The 16,138-nt window shown below is 43.5% G+C and overlaps 1 protein-coding gene across 6 annotated transcripts in view; it reads left to right on the top strand.

Moving 5' to 3' along the window:
• zzef1 (zinc finger, ZZ-type with EF hand domain 1) overlaps nt 1-14,563 on the top strand; it is a 55,376-nt gene extending 40,813 nt beyond the window's left edge. For all 6 annotated transcript variants that reach the window (XM_029690346.1, XM_029690344.1, XM_029690345.1 and 3 more), the window contains exons 54-56: nt 897-1,047; nt 7,160-7,231; nt 12,416-14,563. In XM_029690346.1, coding sequence (XP_029546206.1) covers nt 897-1,047; nt 7,160-7,231; nt 12,416-12,496 — 304 coding nt within the window. In that variant the 3' untranslated portion in view covers nt 12,497-14,563. The remainder of the gene's footprint in view (nt 1-896; nt 1,048-7,159; nt 7,232-12,415) is intronic.
• Nucleotides 14,564-16,138: the final 1,575 nt, after the last annotated feature.

The raw sequence follows: 16,138 nt of genomic DNA, 5'->3' as shown, positions 1-16,138 counted from the left end.
CTCGCATCCATCTTGAACGCATACACACACACACTGTATATCCACACAGTATGCACACACACACACCTCATTCTGTCACCTGCTCAAGGCTTTCAGGGACTTCAGGCACTACCTAGTTTAGGATCAGGTACCTAAAGTAACAAGCAGGATTCACACTCCCAAACACACGACTCAACCGCACTCTTTGCCTACTAGAACCATAAAGCAAACTTGTCACAAATATTGGGGTACACTATTATACTTGAAACATTGGTAAAACCTACTGATTAGCAGCTGAAACCATTTAATCGTTTCCTAGGATGATATTCTGGTGACCCTTTTTGTACCCAATTTCAAGGCTCCGTATGAAGATTACGAACACATCTACATCCTCTGCGTCTGTGTTTCCCCCTAGAGAGAGAATATCCTCTGCGTCTGTGTTTCCCCCTAGAGCTAGAGAAAAGAGTTTTTGCTTAAGAGTATTCCAGAGAAGCCTAATGTCCTGATAGTTGCCATGGAGATGAGGTCACATATCTATTGGAGGATTTGCATATTTTCCATGCCGCTGGCCCCGGTCTGGCCGTAGTGACATCACCCTGACTAAATAGAATATACAGTGTGTTATTATAATAATAATAATAATAATAATAATACATGTGATTTAGCAGACGCTTTTATCCAGAGCGACTTCCGGACATGCATGCATACATTTTACGAATGGGTAATCCCAGGAACCGAACCCACTATCCTACAGATGTATGATTGTCGTCTAATGGTGAGAACTAACGGAGCTTAACTTGACCCAACTTGCAGGTTCACATCTCACTGGAAAAACACTGAACAAGTAAACAACTGTGTGTGTGTGTGTGTTTGAGTGTGTGCTAGTCTCTAACTCTTATATCTCTGTGTGTGTGTAGGGGCTGTGAGCTGACCCTGCTGAGGCCTCTATGGCAGCTGTTCATGACCATGGAGAGTGGTCTGAGTCAGGACCCCACCAGTATCACTGTACTGCTGCCCCTACACAGAGCACTCACTGAGCTCTTCTTCATTGCTGAAGCCAGGGCCATGGTGAGAAACACACACACAGCATACACACACAGACACGCTTGCTGCTGTCCAATTAGAGGACATAACGTTCTATGACAGGAGGGTAGTAAGTAAAAGGTTGTACAGGTTCATACGTAGTTTACTAATACCGAAGGAGCTCGTCCTTTTTTATCAGACATGTCAATGTGAAGAACCAGTTACCAGTCTATGGATAGTGCTGGCACTCTAGCTGTGTTAATGCTCTTCTCAATATATGTGTGTGTGTGTGTGTGTTAACATGTGATAATCTGTGTTGTCAGCTAGCCTGCCTGTCTCCACCTAGGAAGGTTAATATAGCACTGTCACATAGCCCTGACCCCACAGTGTGTTATTCAGCCCACCTGTTCACCTGCTGGGCCCAGTCCAGGCCCAAGGCAGAGAGCAGCAGGTCTGCCATCTGTCACACAACACAGCCCCTGGCACCTGCTACCTGGCTGGCACACCACTATTTATTATCTCTCTAGCTTGATGGTGGAGAGAGAGGGATGGAGCCTGGGAGGGGGAGAGAAAGAAAGGGGGAGGGAGGGAGAGTGGAGGGAGGGAGAGAGAGTGGAGGGAGGGAGAGTGGAGGGAGGGAGAGTGGAGGGAGGGAGAGTGGAGGGAGGGAGAGTGGAGAGAGTAGAGTGGAGAGAGTAGAGTGGAGAGAGTAGAGTAGAGTGGAGAGAGTAGAGTGGAGAGAGTAGAGTGGAGAGAGTAGAGTGGAGAGAGTAGAGTGGAGAGAGTAGAGTGGAGAGAGTAGAGTGGAGAGAGTAGAGTGGAGAGAGTAGAGTGGAGAGAGTAGAGTGGAGAGAGTAGAGTGGAGAGAGAGAGAGAGTAGAGTGGAGAGAGAGAGAGAGAGAGAGTAGAGTGGAGAGAGAGAGAGAGTAGAGTGGAGAGAGAGAGAGAGAGAGAGTAGAGTGGAGAGAGAGAGAGAGAGAGAGAGAGTAGAGTGGAGAGAGAGAGTAGAGTGGAGAGAGTAGAGTGGAGTGGAGAGAGTGGAGTGGAGAGAGTAGAGTGGAGAGAGTAGAGTGGAGAGAGTAGAGTGGAGAGAGAGAGAGAGAGTGTAGAGAGAGAGAGAGAGTGTAGAGAGAGAGAGAGAGAGAGAGAGAGAGAGAGAGAGAGAGAGAGAGAGAGAGAGAGAGAGAGAGAGAGAGAGAGAGAGAGAGAGAGAGAGAGAGGAGAGAGAGAGAGAGAGAGAGAGAGAGAGAGAGAGGAGAGAGAGAGAGAGGAGAGAGAGAGAGAGAGAGAGAGAGAGAGAGAGAGAGAGGAGAGAGAGAGAGAGGAGAGAGAGAGAGAGGAGAGAGAGAGAGAGAGAGAGAGAGAGAGAGAGAGAGAGAGAGAGAGATGCCCACCTGAAACCTTCAATAGGTGCGTGGGTGACCAGTCGCTCTTTAATCTGCCTTGAATTCTGAATGAAGGAGTGCATGTGCTTTGCAGTCCAGCAGGAAATGATCCTTCCAGCTTGGTGTCCCTTAAATTGAGCCAGTCACATCTACATTGTCTTCTGACAGGTGGAGACATTTTTTTTTTCTTAAAATGAGCTAGTGCAGACGGAGCCGTCACGTCTACTTATTTAAAAATAGATACCCATTCAACCTGACTGGCTATAAAGGCTCTCGACTAGACCAGTTCCCTCTCCTCTCCCCACTGAATGAATGAGGCTTAAGCTGACAGTCCAACAGTGAAATGACTGAAATGAGTGATCTGTTTACTTGTCACAGAGATGGATCTCCACCGCTGGCTGTTGGGGAGATGAGAGGAAATGAGTATGTCTGGGTGTCTGTCTGTCTGGTTTGGGCTAATGCCTATGGTGGATGTGTTGCTGTTGTTTTTGTTGTTGATGTGTGTGTGTGTGTGTGTGTGTGTGTTAGTGTGTGGGCTTCAAACTAAGGTTGATTTGTTTTCATGTGGGAGTGTTATGTGGTTCTACCAGCAGGGGGCAGTAGGAGTTCTCACTAGCACTCACGCAGTTACACTGGGTACCATAGTGATGGCCTGAGATCGACACGCAGTCCACACACAGACACTGATTCACCTAAGAGGAATCCATCCATCCATCCATCCATCTATCTATCTAACTATATACACTACATGACCAAAAGTATGTGCACACCTGCTCATCGAACGTCGCAACTGAGAGCAGACGATTTTTACGCGCTATGCGCTTAAGCACTCAGCGGGCCATGAGCTTGTGTGGCCTACCATTTCGCAGCTGAGCCGTTGTTGCGCCTAAACGGTTCCACTTCACAATAACAGTACTTCCAGTTGACTGGGGCAGCTCTAGCAGGGCAGACATTTGACCAACTGACTTGTTGGATATACTGTGTGTGTATATATAGAGTACCAGTCAAAAGTTTTAGAACACCTACTCATTCAAGTGTTTTTATTTTGACTATTTTCTACATTGTAGAATAATAGTGAAGACATCAAAACTATCAAATAACACATCGAATCATGTAGTAACCAAAAACGTGTTAAACAAATCAAAATATATTTGAGATTCTTCAAAGTAGCCACCTTCAAATTAGCCACCCTTTGCCTTGATGACAGCTTTGCACACTCTTGGCATTCTCTCAACCAGCTTCATGAGGAATGCTTTTCCAACACTCTTGAAGGAGTTCCCACAAATGCAGAGCACTTGTTGGCTGCTTTTCCTTCACTCTGTGGTCCAACTCATCCCAAACCATCTCAATTTGGTTGAGGTCTGGGGATTGTGGAGGCCAGGTCATCTGATGCAGCACTTCATCACTGTCCTTCTTGGTCAAATAACCCTTACACAGCCTGGTGGTGTGTTTTGGGTCAATGTCCTGTTGAAAAACAAATAATATTCCCACTAAGTGCAAACCAGATAGGATGGTGTATCGCTGCAAAATGCTGTGGTAGCCATGCTGGTTAAGTGTGCCTTGAATTCTAAATAAATCACAGTCAGTGTCACCAGCAAAGCACCATCACACCACCTCCTCCATGCTTCACAGTGGAACCACGCATGCAGAGATCATCTGTTCACTTACTCTGCGTCTCACAAAGATACGGCGGTTGGAACCAAAAATCTCAAATTTGTGTTTCTTGGCCCAAGCAAGTCTCTTCTTCTTGTTGGTGTCCTTTAGTAATGGTTTCTTTGCAGCAATTTGACCATGAAGGCCTGATTCACGCAGTCTCCTCTGAACAGTTGATGTTGAAATGTGTGTTACTTGAACTCTGTGAAGCATTTATTTGGGCTGCAATCTGAGGTGCATTTAACTCTAATGAACTTATCCTCTGCAGTAGAGGTAACTCTGGGTCTGCCTTTCCTGTGGCGGTCCTCATGAAAGCCAGTTTCATCATTGCGCTTGATGGTTTTTGCGACTGCACTTGAAGAAACTTTCTTCAAAAAGTTCTTGAAATGTTCCGTATTGACTGACCTTCATGTCTTAAAGTAATGATGGACTGTCATTTCTATTTGCTTATTTGAGCTGTTCTTTCCATAATATGGACTTGGTCTATTTCCAAATAGGGCTGTCTTCTGTATACCTCCTCTACCTTCTCACAACACAACTGATTGGCTCAAATGCATAAAATAATAAAAAATCCACAAATGAACTTTTAACAAGGTACACCAGTTCATTGAAATGCATTCCAGGTGACTGCCGCATAAAGCTGGTTGAGAGTATGCCAAGATTGTGCAAAGCTGTCATCAAGGCAATGGGTGGCAACTTTGAAGAATCTCAAATATAAAGTATATTTTGATTTGTTTATGACCTTTTTGGTTACTACATGATTCCATATGTGTTATTTCATAGTTTTGATGTCTTCACTATTATTCTACAATGTAGAAAATAGTAAAAAATAATAAAAACCCTTGAACGAGTAGGTGTGTCCAAACTTTTGACTGGTACTGTATATAATTCATCTCTCTCTGTATAATCAACCCACAGAAAAATACTTGTTTTTTTACAAACACTCTCACAAACACCTAAATGTGTTTGTTTGCTGCAAAGCCTATTTACTGCTGACTCACTCTCCATATCTGAACTGGTGGGTAGTGAAGTGTTGTGTTCTGCGAAAGAACAGAGGAGGAGGGGCATACCAGAGGTGTGCAGGGCCTTGTCATACATATTGCACACTATTGTGTGTCCCAAATGACCCCCACTTCCCTTGCCACTACCACTGAAAAAATCAGAGGGGAAACACTGACCATAGCCTCAGCATGCACTAGTTTGTGTGTGTGTGTCTTAACCTTAGACATTATCACGATGGACTTCATGAACTCTGTCCTATGACACACACGCGTGCACAGACACACACACACACATCCTGACAATATATTATACAGATGTCTATGCTCAGACCAGACTACAGGAGTTGTGAAGGTGTAATAGATATGTCGTCACCTTTTGTCCTATAAATAATTATGAGCATTGAATCTGCTTTGTCAGTGTGTTGACGAATGGGGCAGTTCCCAGTAAGGTGATGACATTCAGCGTAGTTCACAGTTCCATGTTGACACTGATGCAGCGAGCATGGCGTGCTGTTGAACATGTTGACGCGTCAGGTTTCAGAGCCTTTACTTTATTAGGTTTTCAAAAAAACAAACAAGGAGGACCCAAGTACATTATGTAAGCCTCCCAAATAGCACGCTCCTCATATTTGAGGTTAATTTGACAGAAACAATAGACCTGAATCAACATGTCTGTTAATGTGCCAAATAAAGCCAGCTTGACTAGTTGTCAACTGTAGCCTGTCTGGTCTATCTGGTGCAGGACTTTATCATCCAGAACCAGTAGACATACTGTATGAACTGCCAAGGCTCAGTGGTTTATATACAGTCACTTCTGCTGCATCCCCAAACAGTGTCTTATGTAGTGTCACGTGACAGAGCTGGCTGGCGTGCATGGGAGATTTGGGTCTGGGTTCCCAACTTCCGAGACGTTTGTTCTATGTGCATGAGAGCACCTTGGGAAGATGTTAATCTCTAAGACATAGGTTACATCCCAAATAGCACCCTTTTTCCTGTATAGTGCACTACTTTTGCTTTTCAAAAGCAGTTCACTATGTAGTGAGTAGGGTGCTATTTGGTACGCACACAATGTACTTCAGACAGGAAGTGACTTGTATAAAGGCGTTTCTAACATCATCAAATGGATCCTTTAGTTATATTCGCCTATATCTCCTGAAGTATATATGTCAGGGATGGTCGTGCACTGTCAGCTGTACATATAGTCTAAGATGTTACCTTGGTATAAACAGCAGGCTGGGATAGGGAGAGTGAGGATATGTCCCAAAATACACCCTAGTCCCTATATAGTGCACTACTTTTGACCAAAGCCTTATGGACCCTTGTCAAAAGTAGTGCACTAAATCGGGAATAGGGTCACATTTAGCAGCTTGCGAGACTGAGGGATGGAGGTATGAGGGTCTGGATTGTGTCTCCCTCTCCTACTAGCTACACCATAAAAGCTCCATTTGGCCAGTCACAGTCTTATCTATGTTCTGGAACTCTTCTCTCTCTCTCCACGGTTACATAATAACAGTAACACCAGACCTGCCTGGGTTCAAATAGGATTTGTTTTTTTGTCTAATTCCAGAGTGTGGTTGAGCCTGTCTGGAGTGCCAGGTGGGCGAGGTTTGGAGTTGCACTTCTGGGGACGATTACATGAGTTCCATTGCGCCAGACATGCTCAATTAAGCGCAGCTGAAGTATCTGACAGAAAACTAATACTATTTGAACCCAGGTCTTCATGACAGAGTTATTCTTTCTCAGAATTGGCTTCTTCTGCTGGAAGCTCTATTTTATTTGTTAGTAATTTTGAAGGATTTTCCTACGCTAAATTCTACATACCACAGAAAGCTGTTCTCAGTACTCTTGAGTTAAGTGGTCAGAAACTCTCCCAGTGACAAATGAGATTGTCTCTGGAATGTTTCATGAACTCTTTCCAGTGAATGTGTACTGTAGGTTGTATGGGCACTTTTGGCAGAAATCAATGATTTGAAAGCCATAGCATATTCACTGTTTGTATCTCAGTTTTATTGCTCAATGTATGTCCTGTGAGTGGAAGTCACAGTGTAGCAAGCATGTAAGGACGGATGAACAAGGTCTTATTGAGAAGGACTACAAACCATTGTCTTTGTTTTCCAGGAGGAAGGCATTCTCCAGGAGTACCTATTAGCCCTGACCACCAATGAGCAGCTCCTAGCCCGCACAGCACTGGTAAGAACTTACAGTTAGACTTGCACCACTTTGTACTTGGTAATGTTGAAGACAGGGATTGACCACCAGAATCATGATGCTAGCAATGTAGAAAGCGACATTCTTTTTTCATCTCATATAAAGATTTAGAGCTGTAACTACATATTCTACTCACCCGGGATGGTAATGCTTAAACTATTATTTCAAATATCTTCTAAGTACTTACACTTTGCCTAGGACTACTCTGTGACCTAGATGGTTATCAATATCATGAATGATGCATTTTGGAATGTGGGCTCAAACATATAGGTTAGATAACATTCTCACTGTGCCTCCAGACCCAGATCTCCATAATATTCCAAAACATACTCCATCCATGCTATACAAATGACGTTGACATACCACTTTTAAGACTGCTGTCAATACGGAAGTGGTCAGATGACGTGGATGCTACGCTACAGGACTGTTTTACGAGCACAAACTGGAATATGTTCTGGGATTCATCCAATGGCATTGAGGACTATACCACATCAGTCAATGGCGCTTCATCAATAAGTGCATCGGCGACGTCATCCCCACAGTGACTGTACATTTCCCAATCGGAAGCCATGGATTACAGGCAACATCTGCACCGAGCTAAAGGCTAGAGCGGCCGCTTTCAAGGAGCGGGACACTAATCCGGACGCTTAGAAGAGATCCCGCTATGCCCTCAGGCGAACCATCAAACAGGCAAAGCGTCAATACAGAACTAAGATTGGATCCTACTACACCGGCTCTGATGCTCGTTAGATCTGGCAGGGCTTGCAAACTATTACAGACTACAAAGGGAAACCCAGCCGCAAGCTGCCCAGAGACGTGAGCCTACCAGACAGGCTAAATGCCTTTTATGCTCACTTTGTGGCAAGCAACACTGACGCATGCATGAGAGCACCAGCTGTTCCGGATGACTGCGTGATCACTCTCTCCGTAGCCAATGTGAGCAAGACTTTTAAACAGGTCAACATTCACAAGGCCGCGGGACCAGATGGATTACCATGACGTATACTCAAAGCATGCGTGGACCAACTGGCAAGTGTCTTCACTGACATTTTCAACCTCTCCCTGGCCGAGTCTGTAATACCTACATGTTTCAAGCAGACCACCATAGTCCCTGTGCCCAAGAACACTAAGGTAACCTGCCTAAATGACTTCTGCCCGTACCACTCACGTCGGTAGCCATGAAGTGCTTTGAAAGGCTGGTCATGGCTCACATCAACACCATCATCCCGGAAACCTTTGACTCACTCCAATTCCTCTTCCGCCCCAAAAGATCCACAGATGATACAATCGCACTCACCACTGCCCTTTCCTACATGGACAAAAGGAACACGTGAGAATTCTGTTCATTGACTACAGCTCAGCGTTCAACACCATAGTGATGAGCTTTGTGGGCACTAAGCTAAGGACCCCTGGAACTAAACACCTCCCTCTGCAACTGGATCCTGGACTTCCTGACAGGCTGCCCCCAGGTGGTAAGGGTTTGTAACAAGACATCTGTACGTTGATCCTCAACACGGGGGCCCCTCAGGGGTGCATGCCGAGTCCCCTCCTGTACTCCCTGTTCACCCACGACTGCGTGGCCATGCACGACTCCAACACCATAATTTAAGTTTGCTGACAACAGTGGTAGGCCTGATCTCCCTCCAACATGAGCAAGACTAAGGAGATAATTGTGGACTACAGGAAAAGGATGGTCGAACACTACAACGGGGTTGTAGTGGAGCAGGTCTAGAGTTTCAAGTTCCTTGGTGTCCACATCACCAACAAACTATCATGGTCCAAACATACCGAGAAAGTCGTAAAGAGGGAATGACAACGCCTTTTCCCCCTCAAGAGACTGAAAAGATTTGGCATGTGCCCCCAGATCCTCAAAAAGTTATACAGCGGCATCATCGAGAGCATCCTGACCGGTTGCATCACCGCCTGTTATGGCAACTGCTCGGCATTCGAACGTAAGGCGCTACAGAGGGTAGCGCTACAGACCAGTACATCACTGGGGCCAAGCTTCCTGACATCCAGGACCTATATACTAGGCGGTGTTTTGGGCGGAAGGCCCAAAAATTTTTCAAAAACCAGTCACCCAGGTCATAGACTGTTCTCTCTGCTACCGCACGGCAAGTGGTGCCGGCGCACCAGTTCTAGTTCCAAAAGGCTCCTGAACATCTTCTAGCCACAAGACGACTGAACAATTAATCAAATGGCCACCCAGACTATTTACATTGACACCCCCCCCCCCCTTTGTTTTTATGCTGCTGCTACTTGCTGTTTATTATCTACTCACTGTTTATTATCTATGCATAGTCACTTTACCCCTACCTAGATGTACAAATTACCTCGACTAACCTGTATCCCCGCACATTGACTCTGTACCGCTACCCCCTGTATATAGCCTTGTTATTTTGTGTAACTTTTTTTATTTTATTTTTTACTTTAGTTTATTTAGTAAATATTTTTTTTAACTCTATTTCTTGAACTGCATTGTTGGTTAAGGGCTTGTAAGTAAGCATTTCACAGTAATGTCTACACCTGTTGTATTCGGCGCATGTGACAAATAATTTGATTTGATCTGTTTTCACATTTGTCAATCAGGGTGTGATGAGTCCCAGAGTGAGAATACCGGTGGTCTTTAGTTATGATATTCAGCTGTTCTTCATTTCCTCCTCTAATGGTGAATCATAATGCTAGTGACACATAGCAGGCTGCACACACACAAACCCCTTCCGGTGCTCTGTATGTGGGCTGCTGCTGCATTCTGTACTAATGTATCTGGTAATTACCCCTCATTATCATGCGTGGCTTAGCGAACATCATCTCCGCCCCGCTATGCTGTGATCCCGAACAGGGCAGAGGTGCAAGGGGGCAGCAGGCAAGCAGTGTGAAGGGTGGGGGGATTCTGGGGGTGGGAGATGCACGATTAAAATTATAATGTCTGATTGTCAGAGCTGAGAAGGGTTTACCTGTCTAAAGATGTCTAAAACCTCATTGATCTTAGTCTATTATCGGCATTGGTTGAAAGCTCAGTGTTCAATTCAAATCTCCCTACCATCATATCTATTCCAATATGACACCAATCTTGATTAAAATTCGCAAATCAACTTGATTGGAGGTACACAATACACTCCCGTCTCTCGTCATGAACCGTCCGGCCATTACCGAGAACCACATACCAGATTTTTTTGACAGGGTCGTTAGCAATTAATTTTTAAGAGTATTTCTTGCGCCTACCTAGCTAAAATTTTAGACATCGGATTAAAACAAGACTATAGCCTCCTTAAAGTGACAATTGGACTTAAATGCCAGATTGACTACATTTGTAGGTGCAACAGTTTTTATTACATTTATAATTTATTGCTCTCACGTGCTCATTTATGTCCATTAAAAACCAATTATGTGCAGCTGCTAGAACCATGAATTCAAGCTGAGGTTAATCAATAAATGCTAATATATATTTGGATTAGCTAGGTAGGTACACTGGAAGGTTATACAGTGCATTCGGAAAGTATTCAGACCCCTTGACTTTTTCCACATTTTGTTACATTACAGACATATTCTAAAATGTATTAAATAGTTTTTTCACCTCATCAATCTACACACAATACCCCATAATGACAAAGCAAAAACAGATTTGTATACATTTTTGCACGTTTATTCAAAATAGAAAACTGAAATCACATTTACATAAGTATTAAGACCCCTTTACTCAGCACTTTGTTGAAGCATCTTTGGCAGTGATTACAGCCTTGAGTCTTCTTGGGTATGACGCTACAAGCTTGGCACACCTGTATTTGGGGAGTTTCTCCCATTCTTCTCTGCAGATCCTCTCAAGCTATATCACGTTGGATGGGGAGCGTCGCTGCACAGCTGTTTTCAGGTCTCTCCAGAGATGTTCAATCGGGTTCAAGTCTGGGCTCTGGCTAGGCCACTCAAGGACATTCAGAGACTTGTCCCAAAGCCACTCCTGTGTTGTCTTGGCTGTGTGCTTAGGGTCGTTGTCCTGTTGGAAGATGAACCTTTGACCCAGTCTGAGGTCCTGAGCGCTCTGGAGCAGGTTTTCATCAAGGATCTCTCTGTACTTTGCTCTGTTCATCTTTCCCTCGATCCTGACTAGTCTCCCAGTCCCTGCCGATGGGGAAAAACATCCCCACAGCATGACACTGCCACTACCACGCTTCACTGTAGGGATGGTGCCAGGTTTCCTCCAGACCTGATGCTTGGTGTTCAGGCCAAAAAGTTCATCAGACCAGAGAATCTTGTTTCTCATGGTCTGAGAGTCTTTAGGCAAACTCCAAGCGGGCTGTCATGTGCCTTTTACAGAGGAGTGGCTTCTGTCTGGCCACTCTATCATAAAGACCTGATTGGTGGAGTGTTGCAGAGATGGTTGTCCTTCTGGAAGGTTCTCCCATCTCCACAGGGGACCTCTGGAGCTCTGTCAGAGTGACCATCGGGTTCTTGGTAACCTCCCTGACCAAGGCCTTGCTCAGTTTGGCCAGGCGGCCAGCTCTAGGAAGACTCTTGGTGGTTCCAAACTTCTTCCATTTTAGAATGATGGAGGCCACTGTGTTCTTGGGGACCTTCATTGCTGCGGACATATTTTGGTACCCTTCCCCAGATCTGTGCCTCGACACAATTCTGTCACAGAGCTCTATGGCCAATTCCTTCGACCTCATGGCTTGGTTTTTGCTCTGACATGCACTATCAACTTTGGGGCCTTGTATAGACTGGTGTGTGCCATTCCAAGTCATGTCCAATCAACTGAATTTACCGCAGGTGGACTCCAAGTTGTAGAAACATCTCAAGGATGCTCAATGGAAACAGGATGCAGCTGTGCTCAATTTCAAGTCGCATAGCAAAGGGTCTGAATACTTATGTAAATAAGGTATTTTGGGTTCTTTTGCAAAAAAATCTAAAAACCAGTTTTCGCTTTGTCATTATGGGGTGACGTGTGTAAATTGATGAATCAATTTAATACATTTTAGAATAAGGCTGTAACGTCACAAAAATGTGGAAAAAGTCAAGGGGTCTGAATACTTTCCGAATGCACTGTTACTCTTCTCTCCTTGCTCAACTCCTCCCCTCTCACTCGCTCTCTCTCACTTCCACATCCCCTCCTCTCTCACTCACTTGCTCATTCACTCACTCTCCTCTCTTTTTTTTATTATCTCACAGGCTCTGAAGAACATCGCAGCCATCAGTCTGGCTATCAATTACCCCAATAAATCCACCAAGCTGCTCAATACATCCCCCTGAGAATGGAGAGAGAGAGAGACGGAACAGTGGAGAGAGAGAAGAGAAAATTAAAGCTAGCGACTTGGAGGGGTGGATATCCTCACATCCTGTCTCTGCCAGCTCTGAAAGAGGGATGAAGGGGATGGAGAGAAAGGAAGAAACACCCTCTGAATGTCTTCCTACAACAGCAGAACTGTAAAAGGGATTCACTCCTTCCTTCCCTGCTTCTATTCTTTCTCAATCCCCATTTCTATCCTCTCTCAATCCCCCTGTTTTCCCTCTCCATCTCTTTGTACTATTTCTACTGACTGGGGAGAAGGGGGGCTAACTCGACTACAACACATCACTCTATCACAATCCTTTTTGCCTTAGGTGAATACAATGTATCAGCATCGTGTGGGTTTCAGAGAAAGAAGATGGCCTAGCTGTGTCTCTTTGTTTAGGATTAAGATGCCGTGCTAAAGCAAATTAAGTGTGCCAAATTTGTCACCTTTCTGTGGAGAAATATAAGTTTATTTTCTGTTTATTTTCTGTTTATTCTTTTTTATTTTTTAAACAAAAGCCACCTTGGTTTTAGAAAATCAGTCGCTCATGGAGAAAGCGGGTCACCTTGCCTAGCTCCCTGAATCCCTGTCTCTCTGTGGACAATGTAGAGCAGAACTAAAAATACAGCTACAACCCAGAACAGGAGAGAACATTTCTGTTTAGGCTCCTGAGCCTCAGATTTGTCACCATGGGGATAGAGAACTGAGCTCCGACCTAACATCTCCACTGTGTTTTCTCCACAGCTTCCTCCTTTTTGTGAACATAGAGGACAACTGTTTTTGGCCCCAGTGTCATCTGTCTATATCACAGTACTTCATTTAGAGGGTCATACAGGTTACTCTGGAAACAGTCTCATGTTGTCATACTTCCTAGTCTCATTCACTCAGAAACAGAATGGGAGAAGTTGCAATCTAGATTCCTCTATATATTGGATTTCAGTATATTGGATTTCAGTATTTTCACGCAGCGATGTAATGGGAGAAATTGTAATCTAGGTTCCACTATATATTGGATTTCAGTATATTGGATTTCAGTATATTCACACAGACTATAGGTATATGCACCTGTTGACATGGTAAAATGACACAGTGCATGGACATGGCACCAATGGTTAACAGGGGAACTCAATTTTGTCGACAGTCACTGGTGTTGGCTAATTATGACACGAGTGAAATGCTCCACCACCACGCACCACTGTAGAGTTGTCTGCATGACACTGGTCATGTATTGATGGTGTTATATTATATATTCACACGCTGGCTTTATACTGTACTGTAGCTTATAAGGACACACATGAGGGAAAAGTGTGTTCTTGACATTTCTGTTCAAAGCTAAGGGAGAACAGGGTCAGTCAGCTGTGTGATATGAAGCCCATTGTACAGCAAACACACGCGCACACACACACACACACACACCGTATAATGTGGCTAGTTTATTATAGTAGCCTGGCGGTCCATGCTTAATGTGCCATAACCAACCTCTAGCTTGTGTTCCTTCATTGTCATGCTAAAACTACTTGAGAATTGGCTATAACACATACAGTATGTGGACCTCTCTATTAAATAGTGAGTATTTGACCTGAATGACATGCCAGATTGAGATATTGATGTGGGGATGTGATTGGTTGTGGTCAGATAGGTGTGTGAGCTTTCTGGAGTGTGATTGGTTCTTATCAGAAACGTATGAACTTCTAATGTTTCATGATCACATTTAGAATTAAATTGTTTTTGTTTTAGTTCTTTAGATCTTTAGTTTTTTTATTTTTTGTTTTTATTCCTTTTTTCCTTTTGATAAATTCTCCTGATCAAATAGATTAAAAGACGAAAGCCCTTTATTTTAAAACAGCTTCCTTGAGGTGAATTGGATCGACGATTCTATTGCAGTGTTATATAGTATGGTGATGGAAATTCATTGCAATATTCAGAGTTCTATTTTTGTTTTTGTTTTATGCGTGTGGCATAATTTAATAGGGAAGACGACGGATGCCAAAGAATACCCTTTTTGTCAAATCATTAAATGTGTCTGATATGATATCTCTTCCAACCAGAGCACTTTATGGATGTGTTATCACATAACTGCTCTGTATTGTGTGGAAATAGGGGAAAGGAAGGAAACCTACAAGATGTGTTCTTTTATTTTGGATGTCCTGTACTGTTATTGAGAACAGGTTAGAGAGGGTTAGCTGGGTGCTAGCTGACGATGACACAGGCTGCTGGGTCTCCAGTGTTTTTGTTTACATGAGCGTCAGCCAGTGTTGAGCATCTAAAAATGGCCGTCACATGGCCACCAAGATGACCGCCGACATGGGCGTCTCTTCCCTCCCAGAGAATCCAGTTCAACAGCGCCTCACGTACACTCCCCGAACATCTTTATTTGGACAGGGAAGCTAAAAGTTTAATTTGTCTCTATATTCCCGAATTTTGGATTTGAGATCAAATGTTTTATGAGGCGACAGTACAGAATATCACCTTCTATTTGAGATTATTTTCATACGTATCTGTTTCACCGTTTAGAAATGAAAGCACTTAATGTATCTCATCTGCCCCATTTGAAAATACCATACAAATTAGGCCAAATTCACTTAGTGTATTAAAGTAGTCCGAAGTTTAGTACTTTGGTCCCATATTCCTAGCACTCAATGACTACATCAAGCTTGTGACTCTACAAATGTGTTGGATGCGTTTACAATTTGTTTAGGTTGTTTCTGTTGTGTGCAATAGAAATGAATGGTAAATAATGAATTATTATGAGTAATGAATTCACTTTAATTGTAAATAAGAATAGAGTAGGTTTCTGAACACACTAATGATGGATTACAGATAATCGTGAATGAATCATGAATAAGAAATTAGAGGCACCAATATTATATTCCCCCAAAAATACTAACTCCCCTTTTATTGGTAATGGTGAGAGGTTAGCATGTTTTGGTGGTATGATGTTTGTTCCTCTGTAACTTTTGTCGCTCATCATTATTAACGATTTAATGTATAATTATCCGTAATCATAGTCACATTCACATTAATGTAGAAGTGTTCAGAAACATTTTATATTCTTTTTTTACAATAAGTGATTCCAAAATCACACAGTTCATTATTTACATGAATTTCTCTTGGTCACAACCTTAACTGAAACACAACCAAAACAAACTGCAAATGCATCCAAGAAGTTTGTAGTCACTAGCTTGACGTAGTCATCGCATGCTAGTAATATGGGACCAAATACTAAGACAAGAAATTACTGATAATACTTATTAACATGACTTATTTTATTGATTTCCCATCGTTTTATACACTATAAATACAAAAGCATGTGGACACCTCTTAAAATGTGTGGATTCGGCTATTTCAGCCACACCCGTTGCTGACAGGTGTATAAAATTGAGCACACAGCCATGCAAACGTAGACAAACATTGGCAGTAGAATGGCCTTACTGAATAGCATCGTGACATTCAACGTGGCACCGTCATAGGATGCCACCTTTCCAACAAGTCAGTTCGTCAAATTTCTGCCCTGCTAGAGCTGCCCCGGGCAACTGTAAGTGCTGTTATTGTGAAGTGAACACATCTAGGAGCAACAATGGCTCGTCTGCGACGTGTTAGGCCACACAAACTCACAGAA

The sequence above is a fragment of the Salmo trutta genome, chromosome 15 (assembly GCF_901001165.1).
Source record: "Salmo trutta chromosome 15, fSalTru1.1, whole genome shotgun sequence".
In the NCBI taxonomy this organism is placed as follows: Eukaryota; Metazoa; Chordata; class Actinopteri; order Salmoniformes; family Salmonidae; genus Salmo; species Salmo trutta.
Note: the sequence above shows the minus strand (reverse complement) of the source record. Positions and strands in the feature narration are given on the sequence as shown.